Source organism: Sphaerodactylus townsendi, linkage group LG01, assembly GCF_021028975.2.
Source record: "Sphaerodactylus townsendi isolate TG3544 linkage group LG01, MPM_Stown_v2.3, whole genome shotgun sequence".
In the NCBI taxonomy this organism is placed as follows: Eukaryota; Metazoa; Chordata; class Lepidosauria; order Squamata; family Sphaerodactylidae; genus Sphaerodactylus; species Sphaerodactylus townsendi.
This window is the reverse complement of record NC_059425.1, coordinates 26779079-26796182: the sequence shown is the minus strand read 5'-3', so window position 1 is coordinate 26796182 and position 17104 is coordinate 26779079. Positions and strand designations below refer to the sequence as shown.

Below are 17104 nucleotides of genomic sequence, written 5' to 3'. Positions count from 1 at the left end.
GATAACCGTGGCATTACAGATATATACTCCACTTGCTTTCCCAACATCAGATCCTCTGAAGATGCCAGCCATAGATGCAGGCAAAATGTCAGGAGAGAATGCTGCTAGAACACGGCCATACAGCCCGGAAACCACACAGCACCCAAGAATAATGGTCATTTAGATTTGCAAGTAGCAACCTGCTTGGTCACCAATGGTAGCGTTGCCAGGCCCCTGCTGGGGTGAGGAATTCCCCTATTCCACGTTGCAAATCAATTGGCCAATGGGAAGACTAACCCATCGTGGACAGAAACAGCCTCCAAATCACCAGGTAAAAGAACTTTTGAACACTGGAAAACAATTGGTTCTTGAGATTTGGTTCTCTCTTTCCATTTTTGATTCCCGTGTTGGGTAGATGGGCTAGATCCCACAGATTCATTCCAGTAATGAGAGCGCCATGCCTTGGCAACTGGAACCTCCCCCAGACATGAGAGACTTTTCTGCTGGAGGAAGCCACTGCTTCCCAAGCAGAATGGATCAGTGCCATCCAAACCAATCTGTGCCAGTAGTAACCTACGTGAGCTTATTTGCAAAGCACTCTGGATTGGTCTATAACCTTCCTGCATTACAGCTGAACAGCCTGATTACACAAGGTTATTTTCTTGTGGACCTGAACAATTTCAACACCTGGCTGCTATTCGTTCCATCCTTTCCCCAGGCACCCTACACACCCCACCTGACAAGTCTTACCTGGTTCTTCTTAATCAGCAGCTGGACAGTGGGAAGATCTTTGCCGTGGTCAGTAGAAACTGCCATGGGCATCCTTTCTTTCACCCACAGCTGCAAAGAGAAGGGAGTAAGGAGGATGAGAAGGGCCAGGAGTTTATTTCCATTTAGCACCCCAGCTCGGTACTGTTCAATTTCTTTTCCAAACAAGAAGGATGTTCCCAGGGACGGAGTGAGGGGGGAAAGCGCCCGGTGCACTGGTGCGTCCTCTGGCCCTGCCACCCCCCATTCTGCCCCAGATTGCCTCTGCCCCCGGAACACCCCGCCAGACCTCTGCCACACCCCCACAGGGACGCCCACCAACCCCCCGGTGCATTGCACACACACCCCGCCCTCTTGGAGCTACACCTCTGGATGTTCCCCACCAGACAGATCGCTGTCAGAAAAATCAAGCAAATCTACCCTGGAGCTGTGTGACCTGCTTTATGTAGTAGAGGATGCAACCCCTCTAGGAAGGAGGAGAGAGGGCCTTAACTGCCCTAATCTACTGTCCTAATTACAAGGGGAAAGGAAAGGGGTCCATTAATGACATTTACATGCCCCTTCTCTCCGTGCCCCCACCACGCGTGAGAGCCGGGCAGATCAAACCTTGACGCCCCACCCTGGTGACTTTCAGAAAAGAGCAGGTGAAGGAGCAATCACAGGATGAGACCATGAAGGGGCCTGGCTGACCTTTGAGCACTGCCCCGCTTCCGTCAAGAAGTGAGGAAAGAGCAGGTTCGCCCGCAGCCTCTTGCTTTCTGAGCTCATTAGACGGCCGTGCGACCGCTGAGAGCACGACAATCCCTACGTGAATCTGGAGCTGAGGCTTTTGCCAGCTAGAGGCTCGTTTCTGGAAGACCCGTACAAATGACTAATCCCCACTTAACATTTTTGCATCACACTACTAATGCGCCTGCTTTTAAAAGGTCACCCTCCAGAACCCTGGCATGCACGACGAGAGTGGAGAAACAGGCCACTTGGCCTGGCACACAAGACAAGCTTGCCAGTCAGGGCGGTGCAGAAAAATGCCCAGTCCCCTAACAGAGGCTGTATGTGGGACTGGGCAGCTGAAGCTTCCCATGACAAGGAAGTATACAACATCTCTGTGACATTTTTCTCCAGGCCAGTTGGCAACCCTGTCTCTGCCCAAGCAGCCAAGAAGAAAAAAGAAGAAGAGTTGGATTTATATCCCCCCTTTCTCTCCTGTAAGGAGACTCAAAGGGGCTTACAAACTCCTTTCCCTTCCCCCCTCACAACAAACACCCTGTGAGGTGGGTGGGGCTGAGAGAGCTCCGAAGAACTGTGACAAGCCCAAGGTAATCCAGCTGGCATGTGTTGGAGTGCACAAGCTAATCTACTTCACCAGATAAGCCTCCACAGCTCAAGAGACAGAGAGGGGAATCAAACCTGGTTCTCCACATTAGAGCGCACCTGCTCTTAACCACTACACCACGCTAGCTCTCTGGCAGCTCCGTTGAAACCAATGAGGTAAGAGAAGACAACAAGCATGGCCTGCCATCATGACTCAGAGCACCCAGGAACCAGCTATGTGCAAGGGGCCCCCCCCCCCCCCCCAAGATTCTGGTAGTGTGGATGGGACTTGGCTGGCTTTGAGCCTGTCTGGCCTCGACCCATCCCCTTTGTTTGCTTGCACACAAACCTCTTCAAAGGTAGACACTGCCTTTTTCGGCCCTTGGGCTTAAAGGCTGCCAATCCCTGTGTGAGAAACAGCCCTCTGGGTAAGGAAGAATTCATGAATATTAAAGACTCGCTCAGCGGAATCAGTTGCTGGGTGTGAAACGCATCTTGCTGCTACAGCCCTGCTCTGAGCCCTCCCGGCAACTCACAATTTCGTCCTCCAGGTCCCGATTGAACTGGTGCTCTTCCTTCGAGGCCAGCAGCTTCTCACAGCGCTCCCGCAGCGGTGCCCTCAGCTCCTCAAACTTTTCCTTCACTGTCTGCAATTTGCCGTCTACCTCCACTGTATTGGAGTCCTCCTGAGTGAGGGCTAATGCCTGAGATTTGAGGCCTTCCACCTCCTTCTCACGAACATCCATCTGATTCTCCAGCATCTGGAACAAAAGGGGGAAAAGGAAGATGGGAGAATGCAGACGCTCAACAGGGCTTGCAGCCTCCCAAACTGTACCCAGCAATCCAACCGCTTGTCCAGGAAAACAATAGGGTTTTCTCCCCTTTACTGACCCTTCTACCCAACACAGAGGCGTGGGGGGGGGGGGATGGTGCCCAGGGCAACTCCTGCTCTGGGCGCTCCCCCTCTGCCCCCCCGCACCTCACTTGCCTTAGCCAGCATGGTGAGAGCCTGCCATGGGCCACCCCTTGGCCCGGCTCTGCCAGGCTGCTCCTTCAGCTGGTGGAGACTCCACCAGTTGAAGGAGCAGCCTGGCGGGGCGGGGCTGAGGGGAGGGGTGTGTGGGGCAATTCTATGCCCCCCCACACATCAGCTGGCGTGTGCCCAGGGACATGTGACCCCTCTCTCTAAGCACTCCACCCCTGACCCAACAACAGTAGCCATCTAACAAGATGCAAAAGGCTTGCAAATGTGTATTAATTAGGATGCTTAATTTCCTTCTTCCACGCCCCAGCAATGGTCTTCCACTACCCTTCCCATATTCTCTATCAACTACATTCTCGATCACTTCTCTATTGCATCTACAAGGGATTTGGGGAAGAATCAAGCTTGTTCTTTATTATGGATGGAAAACAAAGCACAGTACTGGAAAATCCTGCTCATGACACAGAGGTGGGGGTGACCAGGTGACGTCTAAAAACGTCAGACCTAAGAAACCACCGGAGGAGGATTTCCATCATTCATTTGTTTGTTTGTTTAAATTTATTACACTTCCTACACCCCCAAAGGACTCTGGACTGTGTACAGAAAATAGAATACCATTAAAATATCATAAAATTACAATCAGGCAATGAAAACCAGGAAAAATTAAAACACAACATTATAGCGAAAAATCTAACAACAAATGGCGACTCAAGAGAAAAGACCTCCTACACACACACACACACACCCCCCTGGAGGGGCCTGAGCCCAATCATAGTAGCAGCCAGTTATGATGGTATACGGCGGGGAGGGATGGAGTCAGAAGCTCTACAGGGGTAGGGAACCTGCGGCTCTCCAGATGTTCAGGAACTACAATTCCCACCCCACCCCCCCCCCCCCCCCCCCCCCCCCCCCCCCACCCCCCCCCCCCCCCACCCCCCCCCCCCCCCACCCCCCCCCCCCCCCACCCCCCCCCCCCCCCACCCCCCCCCCCCCCCACCCCCCCCCCCCCCCACCCCCCCCCCCCCCCACCCCCCCCCCCCCCCACCCCCCCCCCCCCCCACCCCCCCCCCCCCCCACCCCCCCCCCCCCCCACCCCCCCCCCCCCCCACCCCCCCCCCCCCCCACCCCCCCCCCCCCCCACCCCCCCCCCCCCCCACCCCCCCCCCCCCCCACCCCCCCCCCCCCCCACCCCCCCCCCCCCCCACCCCCCCCCCCCCCCACCCCCCCCCCCCCCCACCCCCCCCCCCCCCCACCCCCCCCCCCCCCCACCCCCCCCCCACTGGAGAGCCGCAGGTTCCCTACCCCTGCTCTAGCATCTATTTTGGGCAACTAAAGAAACCTGCTCCCCAATGGATGTCCTTGTAGAGACCCCAGAAAGCTCACAGTTCTTCCCCTCAAGGCAGCAAATAAGACTGGAAAGAAAGGACTATGACTATGGGGATAAACAGGTGATTGTGGTGCTCAGATGGCACCATTCAATAACCAGGCAGCATGACAAAGGGCAAGGCTGAACCATGAACTGCCCAGGAGGAATTCACTTTACAGGTAGAAGACCCCTGAGGTCTGGCCAGGAATGGAGTGAGGGGGAAGTGCGCCCAATGTGCATGTGCACTGTGCACCCCTCCAAGCCCCCGGAACTCCCCGTCCTGCCCACGCCCCCACAAGGGTGCCCGCCCGGTGCGCCGCGCACCCTCCACAAGTGTGGCTGTGGGGAATTGTGCATAACACCGACCATGTGACAGAGAAAACATATATTGTCAAAGGCTTTCATGGCTGGAATCACTGGGGTGTTGTGGGGTTTCTGGGCTTTATGGCCGTGTTCCAGTAGCATTGTAGCATTTTCTCCTGACGTTTTGCCTGCATCTGTGGCTGGCATCTTCAGAGGATCTAGGTCAGAGGATCTATATCTTCTAGAGAAGATATAGGTCAGAGGAATAGGGAAAATGTATGGCAAAAAATGAGGTCAAAAGAGACCCGCCTCTTTCCTGTGATTGATCAGGTTGCTTACACCACTAGGGAGTGACAATTTAGCCCACAGGCAGATTATATAAGGAAGCATGGAGGACCCACCAGTCACATCGGAACTGGTCCATTACCTGCTATTTCCATTGCTAATGTAATTTCTACCCTTAATTCGAGAGGTGTGCCAGACACAGTACAAAACGAAGAATGCAACAACACCCACCAATGCACTTGGGCTCACCTGCTGTTTCTTGAGCAAAATGTTCACACTGGTCAAATCCTTGCCGTAGTCGTCCGAGTGCAGCTGGGCCTGCAGTCCGCTCACCCAGGCTTCCAGAGCAGAGCAGCTCTGGGTGAAGAGTTCGGCACGGTTGGCGTCAAAGAGGCACTGGGCCTTGGTTTGAGTGCTGGCCTCCAGCTCCTCCCAGAGCTGCTGCAAGCCGTCCAGTTTAGCCCTCACCACAGGCTCCAGCTCCGGTTTCTCTGCTATCAGCTGCTCACCTTCCTGTCAAAGAGAAATGCAGGAGGGAGAAATGAATAAAAGTTTGGATGTATACCCCACCTTCCTCTCCTGTAAAGAGACTCAAGGTGGCTTACAAGTTCCTTTCCCTTCCTCTCCCCACAACAGACACCTTGTGAGGTAGGTGGGGCTGAGTGAGTTCTGAAAGAACTGGGACTAGCCCAAGGTCGCCCAGCAGGAATGCAGGAGTGCAGAAACACATCTGGTTCACCAGATAAGCCTCTGCCACTCAGGTGGAGAACCAAACCTGGTTCTCTAGATTAAAATCCACCTGCTCTTAACTACTACACCACACTGCAGACGAAGCTGCACTACAGCTTACCTGGCACCCTGAAATTTTGGCAACTGTCCACCAACACTCAGTGAGTTTATGGGCAGAAACAGGCCATCCAAATTGGCAGGGGGGAACAGCAACTGTTGTCCCTGCATGATGACATTACTTCTGGCGTGACCTGGAAGCGGCAGGGCAACATTCTAGCACTCGCTCATAAATACAGAGTTATTGGGCGACTGCTAGAGTCAGCACGATATTGACACTCCCAGGTCGCATTGGAAATGACATCATGGCATGGGGATAATGATTGCACCTATCCCCCCTCCCCTCCACACACACTGGTAAAAACTCCCCATCCAACCCAACCCTTGCCTGTTAGCCAGGCCATACCTGACAATCCTACTTATGCTAAATCAGAACGGTGGTCTATCACAGTCAGAATGTTCTAATCTAAATCTCAGCAGCTCTCCCATATCTTAGGATCTTTCACATCACCTCTTTCCTGATCCTTTTTAGTGGGAGGTGATGGGGGATTGAACCTGGGACCAGATGCTCTTTTACTGAGCCACGGCCCTTCCCTGAGGAATATGTTCCATATCGTGCTACAAAAGTGGGAAGGGGAGGGATGCAACCAAGGGAGGTGTCTCTCTGTAAGGCAGATCTGATCTGGCTTCCCAGTGCATTGGGAGGGAGGAACAACGACAGAAAATTGCACCAGGGTTCACACCTAGAATTGGTGCTTGGGAGGTCGCTTCCTGCTCTAATGTGCTGTTGCTTAGTGGTGCCAGCAGCCCTGGAGAAAAATGTTCTGCCTTTTTAATAGGGGCTTAGTTTGCGGAAATGGGCCGTTGAAGCTTTCACGGCATCAATAAATAATGCCTTCTAGTAAGTAACATTCCATTAAAGGGACAGAATGTTTTTGTCAAAGCCTGCTGACAAAACAACTGCTGCCACCTCTGCCTCAGAATAGTGGATGGAAAGAGAGTCTAGAGTTGACAAGAGATTAAGTTATAGGGTTAACTGGAAAGTCAAAAGTCAGCAGACCTGAATGGCATATACTCAGAGATTCTTAAAGAATTCATATTGTGCTCTTGCTGATCGCTGAACCAAAAAAGCAAAAAGCAACTTGTCACTAAATTTAGCCTCCCTACCAGGGGATTAAAATTACATTGGTTACTTTCTCATTTTTTTTCAAAAAGAGATCCAAGCCAGTTGACCTAATGTCAGTTCTGGGTAAATGTGTTGTTTCCTGTTATTATAGACAACATTATTTAGCACACATTGCAATGAGAACAACCTGAGGAAGACGCAGCACAGCCACTGTAAGGAATCACTAATGTCTTCATTATTGCTTGTAATTTCCCAGAAGCATTTGATTGGCCGCTGTAAAAAACAGGATACTGGACTAGCTGGGCCACTGGTGTGATCCCACAGGGGTTTTTCCTCATATACCCTCCAGGCATTTTGTAAGGATTACCGTTGCAAAGCATGCAAAACAACTTGAGCTGTTCCCCTAATTATGATCATTATTTTTAACAGGCAGTTTGATGATGAATTCTGGAGGCCTCAAAAGCTTGCATGCTCTTTTCAATCCTTTTGGCTGGTCTAAATTAAAAGTGTGATGTGACTGGTCTTCTTACCATGAAGAATTCACAGACAAAGCTAGTATCCCCACACATCACAGAGGAATGGAGAGAGCAGGCTAGAGCCCTAGCACTACTTTTGGTTTTTGGGGGGAATGAAAAGAGAGCTCATGTGAGCATGCGCAAAGAACCTTTTCTGGGTAGCCACATCTGGCATCAGCTGAGCAGATCTAACTGTAGGAGGGCTTAAGCTCTGAAGTAAGATTTACTGTTTCAAATAAATGGCCCTGGGACCCCGTGTTCAGATGTGCCCCCACCTTCTGGATCTTCTCCAGCCAGCCCTTGTTTGATGCCAGCTCTGCCATGAAGGCCTGGTGTTTCTGCCACTTGGTGTGGAGGTTCCGGGCTTCGTCGTAGGACATGTCTTGAGCAGAAAGCATCTTCTCATTGATCCACAGGGTGAGCTGAAGGAGAGATAAAGAGAGAGCATTGTGGGGGGGAGGAAGTTTTCCCAAGACAGATTCAGCACCAAGCCCAGGAGCACCAAGCCCATGGCATTCCCCCAAATAAATCATACTTGAGGGAGTAACTTGGAGATCACATCCCTTGCAGTTAAAAAAAAAACATGAGAGGAATGTGCTCACTCCAAATTTACTATTTTTACACAAGGAAAAATGTTGGTGACTGCCAGATTTATATCCCCCCTTTCTCTTCTATAGGAGACTCAAAGGGGCTTACAAACTCCTTTCCCTTCCCCACTCCTCAACAAATACCCTGTGAGGTAGGTGTGGCTGAAAGAGCTCCGAAGAACTGTGACTAGCCCAAGGTCACCCAGCTGGCGTGTGTTGGAGTGCATAGGCTAATCTAGTTCTCCAGATAAGTCTCCACAACTCAAGTGTCAGAGCGGGGAATCAAACCCAGTTCTCCAGATTAGAGCGCACCTGCTCTTAAACACTACGCCACTGCTGCTCCTTAGTAGTTTAGGCTGACAGTGCATTACCAGAGTCAACCAGAAACCTTCCATGACAGAGCAGAGATTCAAAGCTGGGTCTCCAGTTCTAAATCATCACTCAAACCACTACACTATGTTTATTTTATAAAACCTGGTATGTGCTCCAGGCAAGACCCTTCCCTATTTACTATGAAGTTCCCTGCAAAGTCTTGGGAGGGAGGGTCTTTTGTTATCTTTTGTTATCTCATTGGTTCAATTCACCAAAATGCTTTCAGCCCCATGGGACACCCCCCCCCCCCAATTATGACAACTGACTTGGCCCCATCTACCTCTTGGCAGTCTTGCAGAAAGTGTTGCAACTCCCGATTGTCGCGGAGTCTGGCGAGCAGATCTTGGGCTGCTTCCTGATTTTTCCTGTGCCTGAAAGAAGAAAAGTTAGATGTCTGATACATCTGTAAGAAGATTGATAGAAATTTTCCTGAGTAGGGAAACAATGCTCAAGAGGAAAAGCATGAACCCATATTCTCCCTAACTCCAATTGAAACCCACTGAAATCACTGGGCTGGGACTGGAGCAACTCTGTATAGCAGTGTATCGCAAAGTGCAAACTACTTCAAAACTGGTCCTCTGCAATTTGAGTTAACATCAAATAAGTCACTCAGTAGCAGCCTTGTAGCCTGAAATTTGGTGCCTAATGGTAGTTGAGAAGGGGGCATTAGGAAACAGAAAAAGCAAGATATGGAAGTCTCCCAATACATGTGAAATTAATCAATTAATTAATTATCAGTGCAATGGGGAAAAACAAAACCGGCTTCCTTTACTTGGCCTTTACTGGGCAGACTTCTGGAAGGACGAAGCAGATTTAATTCTTGTTGAGCAACTGACTTCTTAAGTAGGAGGGCTAGAGACATGCTTTAAAAAAAACAGCTTAAGTGAAAAATTTAGAGGAGCAATCTGGGATAGTCCTAGTAGGTGAGTGGGTAGGTATTCTCTAGACCCGAGGTCCCTAATCTTTTTGAGCCTGTGGGCAACTTTGAAATTCAGACACAGTGTTGTGGGCCCAGCTGCAAAATGTCTGCTCTAAAATCACTGTCACAAGAAGAAGAAGAAGAGTTTGGATTTATATCCCCCCTTTCTCTCCTGCAGGAGACTCAAAGGGGCTTACAATCTCCCTGCCCTTCCCCCCTCACAACAAACACCCTGTGAGGTGGGTGGGGCTGAGAGAGCTCCGTAGAGCTGTGACTAGCCCAAGGTCACCCAGCTGGCATGTGTGGGAGTGTACAGGCTAATCTGAATTCCCCAGATAAGCCTCCACAACTCAAGCGGCAGAGCTGGGAATCAAACCCGGTTCCCCCAGATCAGAGTGCACCTGCTCTTAGCCACTGCTCTTAGCCACTACGCCACTGCTGCTCCAAGAGGCAGAACCAGCCATAAAATGGCTGCAGCAGCTTACCTTGAAGATCTTTGTGTCGTGGTGCGAGATGGTACCAGGGCATCAAAGCACAGGGCATCAAATTTCCAGTGGCCAATCACATGACCATGCCCACTTTTTAAAAACACTTGGTGGGCATCTGGGAGGGTATTGGTAGGCACTATGATGTCCACCCCTGCTCCAGACCCACCCGCTTCTTCCTAGCAAAGCCTTGTGAATCCTAACTTCCAGCCTCACCGTGTGTTCCCAATTGCTAGATCCCACTCTGCTATCCAAGCCAGATGCTCACCTGCACAGTCAGCCCACTCACCTGCTGTCAATGGAATTGACCTTCTCCTGGACCTTGTCAGCATGAAGACTATCTTCCATGATGAGTTTCCGCCCTGAGTCCACTAGCCCCTTGATCTTCTCACCGTTGGCCTCCATGGTGCTCATGAAATCTTCATGTTTTTTAATGGCAGCCTCAGCAGCTTGTAGGGAACTGGGCATGTTTGTGTGAGTCAGCACATATTCCTGCAAAGAATTCATGCCAATAAGGCATCCGAATATCCCTCAGAAAAAAAGGGCATACTCATGGAAGGGACTCACATCAGATTGCTTCAATGATTCTAGCTATAAGATCCATAGAAGAAGAAGAGGAGTTTGGATTTATATCCCCCCTTTCTCTCCTGTAACTCAAAGGGGCTCACAATCTCCTTTCCCTCCCCTATCCCCACAACAAACACCCTGTGAGGTAGGTGGGGCTGAGAGCTCCGAAGAACTCAGCTGGCATGTGTTGGAGCGCACAAGCTAATCTGGCTCACCAGATAAGCCTCCACAGCTCAAGTGGCAGAGCGGGGAATCAAACCCAGTTCTCCAGATTAGAGTGCACCTGCTCTTAACCACTAACCATGCTGGCTTTCACAGGGCCAGCACATGACTGATCTATATGATGAATGCCAAGAAGTATTCACTGTCTGATAATGTTTCTTGTGTGCTACACTGAGAGCCAATTAGCTGAGTGGAGACTTAACACACTGGAAGGAAGGAAGGAAGGAAGGAAGGAAGGAAGGAAGGAAGGAAGGAAGGAAGGAAGGAAGGAAGGAAGGAAGGAAGGAAGGAAGGAAGGAAGGAAGGAAGGAAGGAAGGAAGGAAGGAAGGAAGGAAGGAAGGAGAGGGAGGGAGGGAGGGAGGGAGGGAGGGAGGGAGGGAGGGAGGGAGGGAGGGGAAGATCTGTCACATTATGTGCCAGCTACCAGGATGATATTCTGGGAATCTGGCATTACATTTTTAGGATCGTGGAATGACGTTAGTTCAATAGTTGAACTAGTCTGCTGCTTTTGCAGTTTTCCGTTAAGCTGTTGTTATATTTTTAGCAAATGTTAGTTTTCGTGACATTTAAAGGATTTGTATCAGATCTTCATTGTAATTGGATTATATGATTTTGTGAGCCCCCGTGAAAACTAGAAGTTTTGGAAATATGTTAAATGAATGAATGCTTCTGTGTCCAAACTTTTGTGTGCTGTTTGTGCTTTCCAAGTCCAGTTCGTATATAAACAGGCCCTGAAATAAATCTACAGGAGCCGAAGCGCATGATCTTATTGAGGATTTTAGCATTTTAGCAAAAAGCAATAAGCTTTTTGTACTCCAAACTTTCTGTATCCGTTTTGCTTGGGTTATGCTGGGCCTGTCCTTCGCCCTTACCTGATTGCTTAGCACTCCTTCCACTTGCTTGGTGTCCCGCAAGAAGATCTGGAAGCCATAAGCGCGCGAGAGCAGCTGATGCCGGTTCTCCCACATCTGACCAAGCTCATTCCAGCCAGTATCGAGGGCCTGAAGCCGCTGCTGCAAGAACATGTGCTGGGCATCAGTGTGGCCTTGCGTCACCTCCTCCCCGATGGCACGCAGACGCCGGTAATCGTCCTTGTAGTGATCCACCTCATTGCGGATGGTTTCATGCTGGCTCAACAGGCACTCTGCCTCTGGCAGGGTAGCCGGCACGTCTTCCGAGGCGATGGCCGTCTGAGTACGCAGGAGCCACGCCTGGAAGTCATCCAGGTCACGCAAGAAAGCCTGCAGCTTGCTGGCCTCTCCCAGGGACTCCTCGCGGTGCCGCATGGTCTCTCGCAGCTCATCCCAGGTCCCATCGACCTCCGATGAGCGGTCCAAAATGGCAGTGCCCTGTTCCTGATGCTGGTCAGCCAGGCGGGTTGCTTCTTCGCGCAGGTCCCGCACTTTGCCCTGGATGGCCTCCAGGTCCCGCTCCATGCCTGCCAGTTTGCGCTGCAGGGCCATGACACCCGCAAGATCGTTGCCCAAGCCCTGGGTGGACTCAATCACCTTGGTCTTCTCCCGCATCCAAGCCTTGGTCTCATTGCACTCCAGGTAGTAGTTCTGGATGCTGAGTGCCGAGTTTAATGCCTCCTTCTTGCAGCTAGCCAGGACTTGGAACTGCTGCCACCTAATGAACGAGAAAAAGTTGAGAGGCACCATTATGGTTGCCAGGCAGTATGTGGCAATCAGCAGGAGGGTTGTGGAGTGTCCTGGGAGAAATGTTTATAAGAAAAATAAGGCCTTAGCTACGACTGACAGAGCTACTTGCCACTTCAAGACAGCTACAGAAATTGTCAGGAATTGTATGGCCAAAACTTCCTGTACATAGCAGAGGCCTTATTTTTCTTTCTAATTTTTCTCCTCAGGATGACTGTGCCCCCTCTTAGCCCCAGTTTCCACCTGTTGATTAGCTGATTAGCCAACAAGGGGGCTTTCCCCACTTTCCATTTGCTGCGCCGCTTCACTGAAAGTGAAAGTAACGCTGTTTTAAGCGGCGCTGCTAATTTTGCGCAAGGGCGTAAACTCATTAATGAGCCAACCTGAGGTGGCTGCCGCCAGCTCTCCGGCCCCTTCAGCTGCTGGCCATCTGCTTGGGTGCTGAAGGAATGGCACCTTCTGACCAGAGCGCAGGGCAGTGGGAAACGCAACCCCGCGGCAGAAACCACATGTGCCGGGAGCGCGCTGGGAGTAGCGCACCACAAATGGTAAGTGGAGAAAGCCCCAAGGTCTGCAATTGCTGGGCGGTCTCCTGCCATCAGAAGGCAAACAGGAACCTCGTCATTATAGACAGGGCTTTTTCAGTGATGACACCAAATCACCGGAATGTTCTCCCAGGGCCCATCTCACTGTCTTTCAGGTACCATGTTCCTTTTTAACCCAGGCTTTTAACTCAGTGGGCCCATCTTTTTAAAGCTGGTTTTTATAGGCTGCTTCGATATAGGCTGAGTATTTAGGTAGGGTTGCCAGGTCTCCCCTGGCCACTAGCAGGGGGCAGGGGGTTGCAGATTCCAGGTTGGCAACCAGGTTGGTTGGTGATTTGGGGTGAAGCCTGGGGAGGACAATGACCTCAGCGGGGTATAATGCCCCAGAGTGCATCCTCCAAAGCATCCATTTTTTCCGGGGGAGCTGATCTCTGTAGTCTGGGGATGAGCTATAATTCCTAGGAAGAGCCCTAGGCTCCACCTGAGGCTGGCATCATTATTTTTAGGCTGTTGGTGCATGCCGTCTTCTTTACTAAATTTGTTCCCAACGTATCGGTTTCCATGTAGCCTAGTCGGTAGGACTGTTCACACTGGATAGCCGGTAAATTAGTTTCCATTAACTTTATTTTATTCTGTGAGTCACCTTAAGCAGGACTCTGGAGAAGTGGCACATGTATTTCTATATAAATCTTGGGAGGTTTTTTTTAAACATGAAATTTGCACAGGGAAAACCTTCCTCATTTGGGATCTTCAGAAAAGGAGGTTGCCGTTTTCCCCACGCTGTCCCCAACCCCCTGCAGTTCCTGCAGTTACTCACCGGGTATTGAGCTGCTCCTGAGTCCCCTGGATGCTGTCCTTGTTCCGATGGTCAGTGCCCAAAAGACAGCTGGCGATCTCATTCACAGCACCAATGCGAGAGGCCAGGTTATTCATCTCTGGCTCCAGGGTCTCAAACCTGAGACAACAAAGACCAAATGAGAGGTCAGAGGCATGCTGTGGCAACTGGGCAGAAGACATTTACCCCACCACTGCAAAGGCCTGCTCACTGGGCTGCTACTGTGAGAATTAAAACTGTAGATCAGAGGTGTCCAACTCTGGCACTTCAGATGTTCATTTGAACTGCAATTCCCATCAGCCCCTGCTGGCATGGCCAATTGACATGGCAGGAGCTGATGGGAATTGTAATCCATGAACATCTGAAGCGCCAGAGTTGGACACCCCTGCTGTAGATATTCAATATTCCTTTGCACTGAGGAAGGACATTTTAAATTTGTGTGGATGATTTGGGTTACTCTTTCCCACACCTTTTCTAGTACAATGATCTCCTTTTCAAGATGGAGCAATCAAAACGGTGCACAGTATTCCAAGTGCCAAGCGTGCCACTGATGTGTATAAAACCATTACGGTACTGCCAGTTTTATTCTCTATTACCTTCCTAATAATAAAAGACAATAATGCTAGAAATGGAAGGCAGCAGGAAAAGAGGACAACTCAACATAAAGGAAGCCACGACCCTCAGTTTGCCAGACCTGAACAAGACTATTGTTGAAGGCTTTCACGGCCGGACTCAACAGAGAGAAGTGTGTTACTAGACACAGTGTGTAACAGACTTCCTTTGGGGATACACCTCTGAAGATGCCAGCCACAGATGCAGGTGAAACGTTAGGAACAAGATCTACCAGACCATGGCTACACAGCCCAGAAAACCCACCACAACCAGCTGAACAAGACTGTTTACCATAGTACGTCTGGGAGGACTTTGATTCATAATGTCACTGTGATTTGAAAGCGACTTGACAGTACTAACACACACACAATAACCTCTAGCTTAGAATTTGCCTTGCTCATGGTTGGTATGTTCAGAGAAAGAACACTGGGCTAGATGGACCATTAATGTCATCCAGCTGGGTAATTTTAACTAATACATATACATTAAACATACAAAATTGTTCCCCTCTTGCTGTGGGTATTGCCCCATGCAAACATTCTTAATCTGAAGGTCCACCACTTCTTCTGCTTTGAGGTCAGATGGGGCATTTGATGGTTCCTAGGCCAAACTCCGTACCTTTGTTGAACCACTTCAAGGTCTTCCAGCTTCTCTGGGACATCCATGGTTTCGATCCAGTACTCCCTTTCGCCAATCCAAAGCCCGCAAGCGTCTGCTTCGCTGAACATCTTGTAGAGGTTGAGGGCGTCCTGCAGGGCTTGCTTACGATGCTCGGCCAATGTGACCAACTCCTCATAGCGCTGCTCCAGTGCAGGCAGACGGCCGTCCACTTCAGGAGAATGGGCAAAGGCAGGTGGTAGGCTTCGGGCCTGCTCATGCAAGGCGTCCAGGGCAGGACGATGGTTGTGAATCTCTTCCTCTACTTCTTTGTGCTTCTTCACCAGGCTTTGGGTCGAGTATTCATCATGGCCTACTTCTGAGCTGGATACCAAGCGGAGGGCATCCAGTAGCCAGGCCTCCATGTCATTGGCATCCGCCTGGAACTGGTAGAGGTTGGAGGCTTGTTGGAGACGCCGCTCCCGTTCACCCGACAATGCCTCCAGCTGCTCCCACTGCTCTTCGATCTCCCGGATGCGCTCAGCCACCTCTGCAGCCCCAAAGTGGCCTTCGTCAACCAGCTGGCGGCCCTCAGAGATAGTCTGCTGCAGCGGGCCGGCACGGCCACTCATCTCGTCGTGAAAGGCGTTGTGCTTGCTGGTGAGGCGCAGCACGCTTGTCAAGTCCTTGCCAAAGTCATCTGACGATAGGATTTGGCTCTGTTCACGGATCCAGGCCTCCTCCTCACCCATGTCCCAGAAGAACTTCCAAAGTCGGCGTGACTCCTCCAGTTTAGCACGCCGTTGAGCCGCTAGCGCCACCAGCTCCCGATAACACCGCTCCAACGTTACCACACGATCCTGAACTATGTGGGGCTCACAGGCTTTGTATCCTGTAGACAACAAAACCAGCATTATGGTCCCTCACACAGGCCAACTTTTGAAAAATTCACAAGAGAGATGGAAGCCGCATCATGACTCACCCTCTGTCTCTACTACTCGACCCATAATCATGATAATGCAAAAACAACCAAGATGCTGATTGTTTTACTCTTTGCATTCATTCCAAGGGCTCAGTTAAAGCCATCTGACCAAACTTTGGTTCATACTAACCATACTTAAGAATTCAAAACCTCAAAATATAAAGGCAAATCAAGGTTTAGAGCTGCTTATCTGCTTTTCCCCCTCACTATCTCAGCACTCAGCTTGGTAAATTCACTCCCACCCTTAAAGTGAACAGGTTTCTGGAGACACAGCAAGAGACTATGGTCTGTCAGTTCAAACATCTGCAATATCAAATTCCAGTCCACAGTTTGGAATGGCTTCTTTATATCCTTCAAAAAGTGAAAATACTTAGAAATGCCATCTTGCTGTGATTTAAGAACCCACTAGGTTTGTGCAGTTCTATTTCTGAGAACTTCAGGCTCAACTTGCAAAAAAAAGCATCTAGAAGATTATTAACAGGTTTGTTTAACCACGGCTGCTCAGAACTGGGGAATCTAGTAACCCTGGTTTAGTAATATTTATGTTAACTTGCTGAAAGGCTCAGATTTCATTTAGCTTCTGCAGGGCTTATTCAAATAAATGTGTACTCTTGCCAAGAGCTTTGATTGATCTAGCAAAATAATCCCTTGCATGGAGCTGCTAACTTGCTATCAACTTTGTCCAAGGAAAGGCAAGGCTGACTCAAACAGTGAAGGAACACAGAAGTCTTCCATCTTAGAATCTGGGATCTCCAACTGTGCTCTTTCCGCCCTTCACCTGGTGGAGGGAAAACTCTTTTTTAATTCTCAGGGCTTGGCTATTACCTTCTCCAGGAACGGCAAACCGCTGGGCAGCAGCGCTGATGGCTTTCACCCTCTCAGCCTGGACGGCGATGTCAGCCTCTACCAGAGCATGGATCTGCAGCAGATGCTCCACCCCAAGCAAATGTTTTCCAAAGTCCTGAGACTGAAGGCGGCCCTGCAAGGAAATCCAGCAGAGGTTGAAGATCGTACCCGAGCACAGTACAGAGGACAGACAGAGGCCTCAGAGGGATGAATACAAAGAGCTCATCCTTCTTATCTGTCACTCACAAACCCCAGCTCGAACCCTCAAGCACCCCTGGCCCATCACCAACAATCAACTGCTGGTGCAAGATGGACCAGCGCTGGAGATCTGCTCAGCAGATCCCCCTTTAGCAAGTGCAGCTCTCTGTCAGGATGTGTCATCTCCTGCCATCAAAGGGGTGAACTTAGGTGCGAGGGCTCACACCTGACTGTGGGGAGGGGGCAGCTGTCTTCAC

At 50.4% G+C, this 17104-nt stretch overlaps 1 protein-coding gene across 1 annotated transcript in view; it reads right to left on the bottom strand.

The window, feature by feature from the left end:
* SPTBN2 (spectrin beta, non-erythrocytic 2) overlaps window positions 1-17104 on the bottom strand; it is a 115024-nt gene that overhangs the window by 22077 nt on the left and 75843 nt on the right. The window contains exons 13-22 of the mRNA XM_048504517.1: window positions 16629-16782; window positions 14843-15713; window positions 13595-13732; window positions 11447-12203; window positions 10074-10276; window positions 8661-8751; window positions 7697-7843; window positions 5244-5507; window positions 2595-2819; window positions 730-819 (exon numbers count right to left, since the gene is read on the bottom strand). Coding sequence (XP_048360474.1) covers window positions 730-819; window positions 2595-2819; window positions 5244-5507; window positions 7697-7843; window positions 8661-8751; window positions 10074-10276; window positions 11447-12203; window positions 13595-13732; window positions 14843-15713; window positions 16629-16782 — 2940 coding nt within the window. The remainder of the gene's footprint in view (window positions 1-729; window positions 820-2594; window positions 2820-5243; window positions 5508-7696; window positions 7844-8660; window positions 8752-10073; window positions 10277-11446; window positions 12204-13594; window positions 13733-14842; window positions 15714-16628; window positions 16783-17104) is intronic.